Source organism: Gastrolobium bilobum, unplaced genomic scaffold (assembly GCF_033153095.1).
Source record: "Gastrolobium bilobum isolate Gb01-03AN ecotype WA unplaced genomic scaffold, APGP_CSIRO_Gbil_v1 utg1827, whole genome shotgun sequence".
Lineage (NCBI taxonomy): Eukaryota > Viridiplantae > Streptophyta > Magnoliopsida > Fabales > Fabaceae > Gastrolobium > Gastrolobium bilobum.
This window is the reverse complement of record NW_026898477.1, coordinates 28529-42575: the sequence shown is the minus strand read 5'-3', so window position 1 is coordinate 42575 and position 14047 is coordinate 28529. Positions and strand designations below refer to the sequence as shown.

The following is a 14047-nucleotide window of genomic DNA, read 5'->3' as shown; positions in this document are numbered from 1 at the left end:
CTCCATTTAAAACCATCAAAGAAAAAAACATCACATGACATTCAGCAGAGACAGCTCTTGGAAGTATATGCTTCTATTAATGTGTAATGTGTAATTTCAACTAAAAAAATGGCCTAAGGGAACTAGTCTCATGGATTAACTCCTTCTCATAGAAGCATCAAGATCAATGCATCATATCATTCAATGATAATTGTCTCACGAATAAAATACTCATCCCCATTTGAATGATAGTAAAACTACAAATCCTCACAAGGAAAACAGTAACATATATGCAAACAAAATTATTCTTCAATTCACATTTTTTTTTTTTAAATAAAAAAGAGCATATTACTCAAAACACAGAAAGCGAAGACACAAGAAGCAAGAGGTTCAAGGACACGACAAAACCTTTTGTTTGGAGAAAGACCTTGTAAGTTGTAATGGGGTGGCAATTTGTCATGTTTGTTGGACCAAAATTGTGTGATCACGGACTACACTAACATTACCATATTCTACTTTTCTTCTCGTGAGCACACATGCAACATCTACCAGTCATTAGTTTTTTTTACATAATATACTATCCTTAAAAAATAAAAACAATAGTCATAGCTAAGTACCAAAGATAGTAAGAGAAACTCAGTCTCAGGAAGAGGAAGAAGAAGAAGAAGAAGAATGAGAAGTTTTCAGTTTCACTGGACAGTTTTGACTTTGCTGATTTCAGTTTCTCATTTGCTATCTTGCTTGGGAAACAATGACATACCTGCCCAGTTGAATGATGATGTTCTTGGCCTGATTGTGTTTAAATCAGACCTTCATGACCCTTCTTCTTATCTTGCTTCATGGAATGAAGATGATGTCAATCCATGTTCATGGCAGTTTGTACGATGCAATCCTGAGAGTGGAAGAGTTTCAGAGGTCTCATTGGATGGTTTGGGGTTATCTGGGAAGATAGGAAGAGGTCTTGAGAAGTTGCAACATCTAACGGTATTGTCACTTTCTCATAACAACTTGAATGGGAGCATTAGTCCATCACTTACTCTTTCTAATAGTCTTGAAAGGCTTAACCTTAGTCACAATGGTCTTTCTGGTCCCATACCTACTTCTTTTGTGAATATGAGTTCAATAAGATTTCTTGATCTTTCAGAGAATTCATTCTCAGGAACAATCCCTGACAATTTTTTTCAGAGCTGTTTTTCCCTTCATCACCTTTCTTTAGCTCGGAATATGTTTGAAGGACCAGTCCCTAGCACACTATCTAGATGTTCCTCATTGAATAACCTCAATCTTTCCAATAATCGTTTCTCTGGTAATGTGGATTTTACTGGGATTTGGTCATTAAACAGGCTTAGGAATTTGGATCTTTCCAAAAATGCCTTCTCTGGGTATTTACCTAATGGAATTTCAGCCATACATAACTTGAAAGAGATCTTGTTCCAGGATAACCAGTTTTCAGGTCCATTACCTACTGATATTGGATTCTGTCTGCATTTGAATAGGTTGGATTTTAGTGATAATCAGTTCAGTGGAGAACTACCAGAATCACTTGGGAGGCTTAATTCTTTGAGCTATTTCAAGGCATCAAATAATCTTTTCAGTAGTGAATTGCCTCAATGGATTGGTAACATGACTAATCTGGAATACCTAGAGCTCTCAAACAACCAGTTCACTGGAAGCATCCCACAATCAATAGGGGAACTGAGATCACTGACTTATATGAGCATTTCAAACAACAAGCTTGTTGGAAATATTCCATTGTCATTGGTTTCCTGCACAAAGTTATCAGTGATCAGGCTCAGAGGTAATGGTTTCAATGGTACCATACCAGAGGGTTTGTTTGGCCTTGGATTGGAGGAAATAGACTTTTCCCACAATTATCTGATAGGTTCAATCCCATCAGGCTCAAGAAGGCTCTTAGAAACTCTCACCAATTTGGACCTTTCAGAGAACCATCTCCAGGGAAATATCCCTGCAGAAATGGGTCTTCTTTCAAAACTTAGATACTTGAATTTGTCTTGGAATGATCTTCATTCACAGATGCCACCAGAATTTGGTCTCCTTCAGAATCTAACAGTTTTAGATCTTCGTAACAGTGCCTTGTATGGTTCGGTTCCAGCAGATATATGTGATTCAGGCAATTTGGCCGTCCTTCAACTGGATGGAAATTCATTGAAGGGGTCCATTCCAGAAGAGATTGGGAATTGTACATCTCTCTATTTGCTGTATGTCTCCTATTTCTCAAGCTCTAGTATCATTTGGTATCCATGTTTTTGAAAGATACTAATTCCTATCTATTTCTATGCAGGAGTTTGTCTCACAATAATTTGAGTGGTTCAATCCCAAAGTCCATGTCAAAGCTAAACAAGCTCAAAATACTCAAATTGGAATTCAATGAACTAAGTGGAGAGATACCAATGGAGCTTGGAATGCTTCAAAATCTTCTTGCAGTGAATATATCATATAACAGGCTCACAGGAAGGCTTCCTACTAGTAGTATATTTCAGAACTTGGACAAAAGTTCCTTGGAAGGAAACCTGGGTCTTTGCTCGCCCTTGCTGAAGGGTCCATGTAAGATGAATGTCCCCAAGCCCCTAGTGCTTGACCCAAATGTCTATAACAACCAAATGGGTCCTCAAAGGCAAAGAAATGAATCATCATCTAGCCAAATTCATCACCACAGGTTCCTTAGTGTTTCTGCTATTATTGCAATTTCTGCATCCTTTGTCATCATATTAGGTGTCATTGCTGTTAGCCTACTTAATGTTTCTGTAAGGAGAAGGCTATCATTTGTGGACAATGCTTTGGAAAGCATGTGTTCAAGCTCTTCTAGATCAGGAAGTCCAGCCACAGGAAAGCTTATTCTATTTGATTCCCATTACTCACCAGATTTGATCAGCAATCCAGAATCCCTTCTCAACAAGGCATCTGAGATTGGAGAAGGAGTTTTTGGAACAGTTTACAAAGTTACATTGGGATCACAAGGTGGAATGGTAGCAATCAAGAAGCTTATCATCTCAAACATAATCCAATATCCAGAAGACTTTGATAGGGAAGTTAGAATCCTAGGGAAAGCAAGGCACCCAAATCTAATAGCATTGAAAGGATACTACTGGACTCCACAACTACAGCTTTTAGTATCTGAGTATGCACCAAATGGTAACCTGCAAAGCAAGCTACATGATAGGCTTCCTTCAAGTCCTCCTCTTTCTTGGGCTAATAGGTTCAAAATTTTGCTTGGAACAGCAAAGGGTCTTGCCCATTTGCATCATTCATTCCGTCCACCAATCATTCACTACAACATAAAGCCAAGCAACATTTTACTTGATGAGAATTGCAACCCAAAGATCTCGGATTTCGGGTTAGCCCGGCTTCTGACAAAGCTGGACAGGCATGTGATGAGCAATAGGTTTCAGAGTGCATTAGGATATGTGGCACCAGAATTAACATGCCAGAGCTTAAGGGTCAATGAGAAATGTGATATATATGGTTTTGGGGTGATGATCCTTGAGCTAGTCACAGGTAGAAGGCCAGTGGAATATGGAGAAGACAATGTGCTGATACTAAATGACCATGTAAGGGTGTTGCTTGAGCATGGCAATGTGTTGGAATGTGTGGATCCAAGCATGAGTGAGTATCCAGAGGATGAGGTGTTACCAGTTCTGAAGCTAGCAATGGTATGCACCTCTCATATACCTTCAAGTAGGCCTACTATGGCAGAAGTGGTGCAAATACTCCAGGTTATTAAAACTCCAGTTCTTCAAAGGATGGAAGTGTTTTGATGAGATATGCTTCTATGTTTAACTAGCTTCAAGTACAGAAAATGTTGGTTAATAACTTAATATTGAGATTATTGTTTTTTTTTTTTTTTTTCTTGTTTCCTTCATGTTCTGTATCCTTATTCAACTTCATAGTTTGGTTTATGTGGATTGTTCATTCTGAGTACAGGCAGGTTTTCCCTATATAAATGTGAATCACTATCATGTAAATCTGTAATTCTCAACTCTGATTTTCTGTTTTATTAATATGAATTTATTGATTATATTTACAAAGTTTTGATCAAGTTACATATTGTAGCAACATGAATCGATATAGTCACGTTATTAAGTTAATGTGTTGGACATTGGAAAAAACAAATCTATAAATCTTAGGCAAGAATACAAAATTGTGTTGTTCTTATAATTAAATTTGGGTGAGAAGAAGTTTTAGTGAAGAGAAAATTACCACAGGTAAGCTACATTTAATTGAAGACTTTTTTAATCGACATTATTCAATTCAGCTGAGTCAATCAGCGTTGAGAATAATCATCCCATAGAATATACAGAAAAGACGTTAATGCGAGCGAGTCTTTGGATTTGCTTTTTCTCGAGCAAAATTTTTTTTTTTTTTTTTTACCCTTCCTAAATACGTATTTCTATAAAAGAACAGAGCCTATTTGGAATTTTTTTTTTTTTTTTTTTTTTGGAGTTATCCAACCCTAATTATCTCTTTGAGGCGAGTTGGCTCTCTCCGGTATCCCTACAAGCTTCGACTCTTTGAGTCGGCTATGGGACTAATCCAGAGTGCGGGGGTCAGTGATGGCTAAAGGTTCAGCTCCCTCCCCAAGAATGCATTCAGCGGGAATCGAACACATGTCCAAAATCAATTTTTATTTTCAAAATGTAAAGATAATCAAAACTTGATATGATTCGCCTGTATAAATAATAAATATTTTTTTTATTCTATTGTGTTCAAAGGGGAGAAAAAAACAAGGAACTAGTTGCACTGTTAGTGCTGGGCTGTGCACGAGGGAGATTATGATGGGAAGAGACGGTTAATTATGGGGCAAGTGAGCAACAATATTAGGTGAGTTTGAAATACTATAATTAAATTCAAAACTTTAAGGCATTAGGTGCATGAGTCTTTCCGGTTATATTATATTCACTTAGTCTATTCTTAATCAATTAGGATTTCACCCCCTCACACTTGCATTCCTCAACATTTAGTATTTTTAGCTATTGTTTACTGAATTTAATTTTTTTAGAATAAACTCCAAAATTTGTTTCAGAAAAAATAGGAAGCAGAGCAGATGCAACTCTTAAGATTAACAAATGTTCCTTCATATTAATCATTATCAAGTACTAATATTTATAATTACTCAGAAACAAGGTGACTTTTTTTATTTATTTTTGTATTCTCATAGATTAATGTGTTTATCAATAAATTTCTCACTGGCGATTTTTGGGATTTGATCTTGTTTTTTCTACCATGATTAACATTTGCCCTTTTATGTAACATATGTTCTTTTGTGCAATTTCTTACTAAAACCTAATTATTTTGTTAATGAGTCACTTTTGACAACACTGTTTATGAGAGAGATTCAAAGAGTCACAACCAAATTCTCCCTTTTTGACACGTGACATTTTTGATTCTGACGTAAAATATTTTACTACACTGTAACGAATTATTTAAACACATATTTCACTACACAGTATAGCGAAATATGCCACATAACATTTTGACAAAATTTACTGTTGCCATGACAGTTTGATAATTTTTTTACCAACAGTCACTGTTCTTCGTTTATACCATTAAATTTCTATTTTTACAAGATACCACCACAAAAAGTATAAATATTTTCGACAAAAATAAACTGAAATTAAGTAGTTTGTTGAAATAGCTGGATGATGCGTTTCGTAATGAAAACCAAATAATAGATCATAGATCCAAAAAAATTAACGACCAATAAATATTGCATGTATCTCTAAAGAACAGATTATACTGCTTACAATTGGGTTCATAAATTAGTCGCCTTAAAAGCATGATGCTCTAATATACTACCAAATTCGCCATAAAATTCTCATCCTATACGGAAAGGAAATTGGATTAAAGCAAGCATCAAGAATCACTAGCAAAAATTGCAGTTTCAATCCTCATGCAAAGCCTTCATCAAATAGAGTCTATTAAAGCTCTGTCCTGACACCCTGCAGAACATGGAGCAGAAAATGTAACAAATTAAACTCTATTGGCTAGAGAAGATATAACCATAATAAAGAAAACGGGCAGAAACTTCAAATAGGCAACTAGGGTATCTTTGCTTCTCAAGATATAGTCAAAATATAGTCATACCCGTTGATTTGGTTGCAGTAGTTGGAAATTTGATTTGTTATGAGGAAGCTCTCCAACCGTGATGGCTCGGGGAGTGGCTTGAAAATGGGGTTTGAAGGATCTTCCTCAGGCAAAGGTTCCTCTCCAGCAGCTTTACGTGCCATGTTCTCTGCCCTATAATTACAAAAACCAGAAAAAGAAAATGGATAAAGCTAACTATTGCAGATGTCAATCTCCATATTTGCTTTATAGGTTCAAATACAAACTAAATCATACCTTCTTTTCTGAAGCCATGCTTGCTGCTGAGCCTGCTGCCGAGACAAGTTCCTATAGTAGAATTGGAACTGAAACAGAAGAAACTTCAGTCAAATATATTTTTTAAATAAAAAGATGGGATCAACTACTAAATGAAAACCTTTAATAACCTTTTGTTGTTCTAGTGACAAGTCATCCATGCATTCAATCAAAAATTCCATATTTCTCTCCATTAATGAACTGGTTGATAATTGCAGACGATCATAATCACACTGCAATGGCACAACAGCAGATGAAAACATAAACTAAAATTAAAATAACCAAAAGAATCTCTGGTAAGGATCATAGTTCACCTGGGTGACTGGAGTATCAGGTTCCAGCTCCGTCATAAAAGCACTGATAAGGGCAGAATTTGAAACTTTGATCTAATATATAAATATGTAAGAAACCTGATCAGCATTAAATAGCAAATGTGACCTATATTATAATGCCAGTCACATGTCTAGTTCATGCATAATTGTTGCATTAACAACTGTGACCAAGATTATCATTATTCCAATCCACCAAGATAAATGTGACCTATTTTATAATGCCAGTCACATGTCTAGTTCATGCATAATTGTTGCATTAACAACTGTGACCAAGATTATCATTATTCCAATCCACCAAGATAAATGTGTTTTTTTTTTTCATCTCAAATTTCCAATAAGCTTAGTTTTAAGATGATTTAGTAAGGCATTGACATTCCATATTGAGAAAAATTTAAAAAAAGAAGAATAATTCATTAAAAGAAAGACTATTACTCAGCAGGTTACAGCAAAGTTTGGGAAAGCTTACAGGTATTTCTTCAAAGATATCCACCCATGATAAGTTCTTCTCCCTCAATCTATTTCACAATAAGACAGAAAAATAAGAATCAAATGGTTCAATTAAAGAGAACATGACATCTACAAGAAATTCATACTTCTCTCCAGTAAAATTGTTGCTGCGATAGAGTTCCATGAACGAATCAGAAAGCTTCAAAGCCTTCAGAGCTAGGACACCTTGATCAGACCTTGATGGATCATATATTATGCAAACACAGCGTCTAATATTCTCCTGAAAAACATTAGTATGTTTGAGAGAAAAAGTCATTTACCTAATAAGATACTGTTCAAAATATTGTCTTCAGCAAAAAAAAAATGACATGAAGAACTGCATCCAATATATTAACTTTTTCAGTTTTTAACAAGAGAAATAATCATCAGTCATCTATATTAAATTCAAGAAACAGAATACCTAGACAATGGAAGCACCATGAGATTCTCATTATCTCGTTATTCACAAATATAGTTTCGTTCATCCTAATACCTAGTCTACTCAACTTCCCCTATTTTACCAACACCAGTTTCTAGTTCAAAGCAATAAAGTAAGCACATGTAAAATTCTCAGTTAACAGTAACAGAGGTAACTTTCATCGAACAAACTATGCCCATATCTGATACTCTTGATCAAGAATAACACACTGCCTCAGTATCATAATAAGTCCCCATTATCAAGTTCTAATTTGGTGGTGCAGACCATACATCTTGTGTAGGCCTGTTGGGCATTCCAATTTTACAGTTTTGCAGGTTACTATGTAACTTATTGTAATCACCTCCCATCTATGATCTCATTTGACTAAGGGTTGAATAGTTTGGAGGGGCACCAGGAAGAATAATTTCTGCATATTTACACTAAATAGAAAACTATAAGAGCATTTGGTTTCCACAATAACATATAACTATATAAGGTTGGTTAGTCCAAGAAACCTCAGTTTCAGTGAAATTATGCAAAAAATAAATTAATAATCTGGGAGCCATTACCTGATAATTCATAAAGGTTTCAATCAGCTCCACAGTCTGAAAGGAGCCAAGCAATGTAGACTGGTACCTACATTCAGAGAATTATCCCATGTGTTGGAGAAATCATTACAAAGGACATATTGAACCAAAATTCTATCACATTTATCAATCAATGATATAAGAAAACACGTGCAGGTATCTGATATGTAAAGTGGTATTTTCATCATACATACCATCCAACAGTATTATTGTCAACGTTAACCTCCCTCAAGCACCTCATCATTTCAAGCTGGTAATTAGCACCATCAGCTTCAATTTCCTCATCCTCCTCCCTCATCTGAAATTTTTAGTAAAAGAGATGATAATAACTTTAGCAGGGCAATGCTAGAGAATTCGACAAAAAAAAAAAAAAAGGAGAAACAAAAGAAATAAAAAGAAAAAGTGATATCATACAGGAAAGGGGAAGCAGTTGGTAACTTCAAGAACACTGCCAACATCCAATCCAAGAAGTTGTCCAGTGACTAAAGAAGGTGAGTGGTCCTTACAATGCTTAATTATCTTCAGGATAACCTGTTCAACCAAGAAACAATAGCACCCAGAACGGTGTAAGTATTTTCTTCACCATGCAAAAAGCTAATTGATTTTCTTACAATTTGGGGTCCTGCCTCAAACGCTTTACAAACTTATATTGTACAATATTTGCAAAATGTAAATCAGCATAGACTACGATGTAAAATGTTACTTAAATATTGCAATTTCCAAAATCCTATATAATTGGTTAGTCCACAAACACATGAAGTTACAAAGCAACACATTTATAGATTACCTAGATGCAAAAACGAAGAGAGACCCAGAATTACAAATAATGGGAACCTTCAAAACCCCATATAAAGGTAACATTTTTTTTTGGTTGATTCCGAAACTAGTATTATGGGGTTGTGCATCAATTTGAAAAATTAAAGTGGAAAAAGCAGAGAATTGATACCAGTCCCTCAATCTGGACGACTCTAAGAGGGGGTGCAGCCTCCTCCGTTGCGGCGACTTGAAGAAAAGACCTTGCCGTAGCTACAAAAAAAAACGAGACGAAAGGTGTTATGTGTGCAAAGAATAAAACACAAACGAAACTGGAAATTGTCGTGAGCGTTAACGTACTGGTAGCCATGTTTTGAATCTTTAAGTGTAAAAGCACCGCGAAATCTAAAGGATCTCTAAACTTGGGACGATGAAGAAACCCTAACGCTGGAGCAAGAGGCGATGATTTTGCTGAGAATAGGGTTCAAATAGTCCACCAAAAATTGACGTACAAATAGGCGTACTTAATATTTACGATATCATTTCGTTTACAACTTCTTAGTCGATCTCTTTCAAAAGATTTTTTTTTAATTATTGTTGAATTAAAATTAAATCAATAATTATAAAATAATATCAAATAAGATTTGTTGATGTAATTTTGATATAACAATGATAAAAACAATAGTAAGGAAAAAGATGTTATAAAATATAACCTTCCTTAATTATACATACTAAGTTTTTCTTTTATCTCTTTTATAGATATTAAATAAGTGAGACAAACAAAATTTGTGAAAATTATTAAAAAATAAATAAAAAATATTAATAGATGTAGGATATTGTAACAACCAAACCAAGTATAGTTACTACCAATTAATTTCACCGATAGATTGGTTATTTTGATTCGACGGTTCAGATTTGATACTTATATAGTCCCTTCTCTCTCCCCCTCTCTCTGTACTCTCTACACATAGTCGGCTTATAGCCAATATCTCAATCACTGCGCACAAGCAATAGGCTTATAGCCAAGACGTGAGTGTGTGCACAGTGTTGGCAAATGGCAACAATAGTAAAAATAGGTTCAAAAGTGTGTACCTAGGGTCTTTAGCCTCTTATTTATAAAGATTATCTCTAGGGTTTGCATAGATCTCCCAGTTGCAATAGGACTTACCTCCCTTTCTGTTGAGATAATGACTCTATCTTGGATAACTTTGTTATTTGATATTGTTAGGATAATTATGTATTTATACTTTAGTAGAATCTTAGGTGAGTAGTTAGGATATAATATATATATCCATAACAGAATTGGTTTTTATTTTTGAACTGGTTTGGAAACCAGTTTTGATCCACATCATTTCCAAACTCCCGAGTAAAGAACCTCCTCAATTTTTTTATTCTTTTAGGGAGGTTTCATTCATCTTAAATATAGCATGATACAAAGAATCCAATAACAATTTCAATTTAAACATATGATAAGGATAATCTTTATTCTTTATACTCCTAGTTACATTTGAAATAAGATAACAGTTGATCTTATCTACTATTTTTCATAATCTTCTTCAATCTCCATTTTTATCGCAACGAAATTTTTGTTAACATCGTTTGTATGAATATCATGGAAATGGATCCTCTAATGTGCCAAAAAAACATGATATGGTCATGTGGGAAGATCACAACCATACAAAGGTAAATCAACGGTTATGATTTCATAACTATCTATTTTATCATTTTTTCTCTCTCCTCCTTTTTTACCATTGATCCACCTTTGTATGGTTATGATTCTCCACATTACATGATCATGTGAATTTTCATATTAGAGAATCCAGATCCGAATATCATACTCATTTATTGAATTTCAATTGATTCATGCATGCTTATCTCCCTTGTTTTATCTGTATTTATGTAGAAGATAAAATTATTTTTTATAATATGAGAAATATTAATCGCTCAAATAAAATGTCTATGCTAATGTCCATGGTCAACAAAGTCAAACTCAACAGATCATCTAATTGTGGCAAAGCACAAGGTATCAGTTATCACAATTCAAAAAAGACCGAAACAGAAAAAGAAAAGAGAGAGAGAGAAAGAGACATCAATGGCTTTTTATCCGCAAAATGTGTGAAAAATAAAAGACTCCATGAATCAATGTTATTAAACTCGACTCAGTTATTGATTCTATAGATGTATTAAGTTATTGGATTACTAGTTCAACAATAAGTCATTAGTTCAATTGTATGACCCGATAAGTATATGTAAATATTAATTTATATTAAAAAATTGTAAATATACTCAAATATCTGAATTTTTTTTTATATAAATTCCAAATTTTTTAATATAAAAAATAATAAATTACACACCATTGTGTAACAAAAGATCAATCAAACATATAATACATGGTATTTCAGGTTCAATAGACGACATATCGAAGTCTATAAATCAAATTAACATTTCCTACATATTACATAACCAAGATAATATTAGTATTGTAAGTACATAACCTATGTAAGTCAATAAATAACAGATCACTTAAATATTTCAAAAGAAAACAAACTATTTATGTGTATGAGTGAAAAAAAAGGCATCAATTGAGAAGAACAAACAATTTTTTTTTTATTTTAGACTCCAATAACTTAGATTAGAGATGTTGATCTCTTTAATAATTTTATTACCTTGGTATTTTGATTTTAGTATGTATTATGATGACTAAGTTTAAAATTAATTTGTATTTCCTTAGTGTTTGAACTTATGTATCGGTGTGCTTTGGTTATATGTTGGATATTTTATTTTTTTTTGGGTATGTAGTAAACTCTTACGTTTCGTTTAAGTTTCAAGTTTTTACGTTTTTGCTCACCCCTACCGTTTCGGCGTAGACTCTACGTTTTAACAACATTGATCCTAATGTACTTAATAATATTAGCTTAAACTCCCTCATCAGAAACCTACACCCAAGCATAATCAATTGCAATCAATGTCATCAAGGTGGTCATGGTTGTTCTTGAACAAATCTGAAACCATTTGCAAAGGGGTGAGCTCAAAACTCACTAGGAAACCCAGAAAATCAAAAATTAGCAAAATAGCTCCAACGGTTCACCACAGATAATACCTTGGCTACCACAAATAGTATAATTATATGTACAAATTCGTAAAGAAGGGGAAAACATATTTTTGTTGCATAGAAAATGGATCAAATAGACTATTAAACAATCACAAATTTAACAAATGTTTAGTATAGAACTAAATTTAACAAATGGTCCCTACATAGAAGTCAAGACGAGCAAAAGATGAACTTGCAGAAACTTAATGTTTCATAGAGTCACCTAATTAACAATGGTGAAGTATTTGGGTAAAAAAACTCTCATTTTCAAAGCTAAACAAAATTTCGAAGAGAATTGAGGCACACAATAGGTGTTTTCCTACTTGAATTCAAGTTAGAACTAACCAACATAAGGTTTGAAAAGAATTCCTCATATACAATATGCAATTATACAAACTCAAACTTTTCAAGCAACATTTAAGGTTCCATATTTTTCAGTTCACGATGAAACTCTACAGAGATACCTACTCTTAGGTACTTCATATAAAAATTTCAGCTTTAAACTAAGTTCGGGCCTCAGAGCCTACCTTAATTCAAATTATCGTAACCTCAAATCTGCCAAGTAGTTCACAACAGAGTAGTAAATCACGACCTAAAATTTGTAAGAGTCACACTTTTTAAGTCTCGGTTGTGACAAACTAAAACCAAAATTAGTGCAGTTATTATTTTGTGCTTGTGGCCCCAATAAAGCTTCATCACATAATCCCCTTTGGGTGCTATTTTAGTGGACAAGTTCTTACCATACGGATGAGCATTTTTTCATAAAATGATATGTGATTGCTAGATAGCGCATGATTCTTTAATTACTAGATCAAACATTGCAGGGCACCAAATGCTAATTTGATTCTAATTTCAATTACTAATTTATGGTCATTCATAACAATTCAACCAAGCTTCAGATTGGGAATCCATTATCCCAATATATATATATAGGGCTTAACATTTCTGCAGCAGCCGTAGATAGTGTTATCTACAGCTGACACAGAAAAGTGAGTTCCACGGCTTTTTTTTAAAAAAAAAAAACTCAGGATCCGTTGCCGTATCCTAGGATTTAGACATGTATCTTTGCTTGCTGTAGTAGGTACAGTAGCTGCAGAAATCATTTTGCCATATATATATAAATATGGATCAGGATCATTTATTTTACACCAGCGTTTATACTCTCAGTCTTGTCAGTTAGATACAAGTGGATCAATGAGTGTAAGACTTCTAACTCTTATACCGTTATAAGAATATCCTACCCTATATATATATATATATATATTTTTTTTTTTCCTGTTACGATCACAACACCATGGAGGCATGGACAGCATTGTCGCGCAATTGAAGCGCGGCATCTCCCGCAATTCTCGTGGGGATCGTTACGGCGGACCCTGAGCTGTCAGTTGACGCGCCAGGCCTCGCTGGATGCCTGGATCGGCGGCAGAACAACCTCCGTTTCAGCTTCGACCAACAGTCTTCGCTCGACCCGATCCGAGGGAGCCCCGTTGTAATATAGTTCATGCATGCTTATCTCCCTTTACATCCTGATAGTGAAGAAATAATAATAAATATAACCCAACCTTTTTTGAAAAATATAAATTGGTTTAAGTTTAAAAACTGAATTTTTAAAAATCAGTTTTTATAGTTTAATTCAGGTTAGTTCTCTAATCAGTTCACGTCTTTTATTTTATTTCTTCACACCCTTACAGTGGGCATGTTTGAATTACCCATTAAAATGGCTTTGTATGAGATTGATTTTAGATATCATTAAATATTCTTTACATTCAACCGTGTAATATTACAATGATTTTAGATATCATTAAATATTCTTTACATTCAACCATGTAATATTACAATGATTTTAGAAAGCATTTAGGTTGCGTTTGGATGAGCTTTTAAAAAAATAACTTTTTATGCATTGCTTTTTTAATTTTTTTCTCTAAAAGATAAAGTATTTTACGGTTGGTTATATGATCTGAAAATCACTTTTACATAAAAAAGTTATTTGAATGTTAAAATAAATAAAAAAATTATATATAGAATT

The 14047-nt window shown here is 34.0% G+C and overlaps 2 protein-coding genes across 2 annotated transcripts; one reads left to right on the top strand and one right to left on the bottom strand.

Annotated features, from left to right (window-relative positions):
- The first annotated feature begins 651 nt into the window (after window positions 1-651).
- On the top strand, window positions 652-3969 carry LOC133316639 (probably inactive leucine-rich repeat receptor-like protein kinase At3g28040). The gene is made up of 2 exons (XM_061518421.1): window positions 652-2198; window positions 2282-3969. The coding sequence occupies exons 1-2, from the start codon at window positions 652-654 to the stop codon at window positions 3753-3755; spliced, it is 3021 nt and encodes a 1006-aa protein (XP_061374405.1). The 3' UTR covers window positions 3756-3969.
- Window positions 3970-5639: 1670 nt separating this feature from the next.
- On the bottom strand, window positions 5640-9429 carry LOC133316649 (eukaryotic translation initiation factor 3 subunit H). Its single transcript, XM_061518431.1, has 12 exons — window positions 9291-9429; window positions 9124-9203; window positions 8592-8708; window positions 8372-8475; window positions 8160-8226; window positions 7280-7413; window positions 7153-7201; window positions 6669-6740; window positions 6486-6587; window positions 6337-6404; window positions 6082-6234; window positions 5640-5936 (listed from the first exon to the last, which is right to left on the bottom strand). The coding sequence occupies exons 1-12, from the start codon at window positions 9298-9300 to the stop codon at window positions 5879-5881; spliced, it is 1014 nt and encodes a 337-aa protein (XP_061374415.1). The 5' UTR covers window positions 9301-9429; the 3' UTR covers window positions 5640-5878.
- Between the last annotated feature and the right edge of the window lie 4618 nt (window positions 9430-14047).

What these genes read in the sequence shown, in the direction of transcription:
- LOC133316639 (XM_061518421.1), top strand. Translation starts at nt 652, where the DNA reads ATGAGAAGTTTTCAGTTTCACTGGACAGTTTTGACTTTGCTGATTTCA. An exon ending in TGTACATCTCTCTATTTGCT is followed by an intron (nt 2,199 to 2,281) that starts GTATGTCTCCTA and finishes ATTTCTATGCAG; the next exon opens with GAGTTTGTCTCACAATAATT.
- LOC133316649 (XM_061518431.1), bottom strand. An exon ending in TGTCACTAGAACAACAAAAG is followed by an intron (nt 6,405 to 6,485) that starts GTTATTAAAGGT and finishes CTTCTGTTTCAG; the next exon opens with TTCCAATTCTACTATAGGAA. An exon ending in TACTGCAACCAAATCAACGG is followed by an intron (nt 5,937 to 6,081) that starts GTATGACTATAT and finishes CATGTTCTGCAG; the next exon opens with GGTGTCAGGACAGAGCTTTA.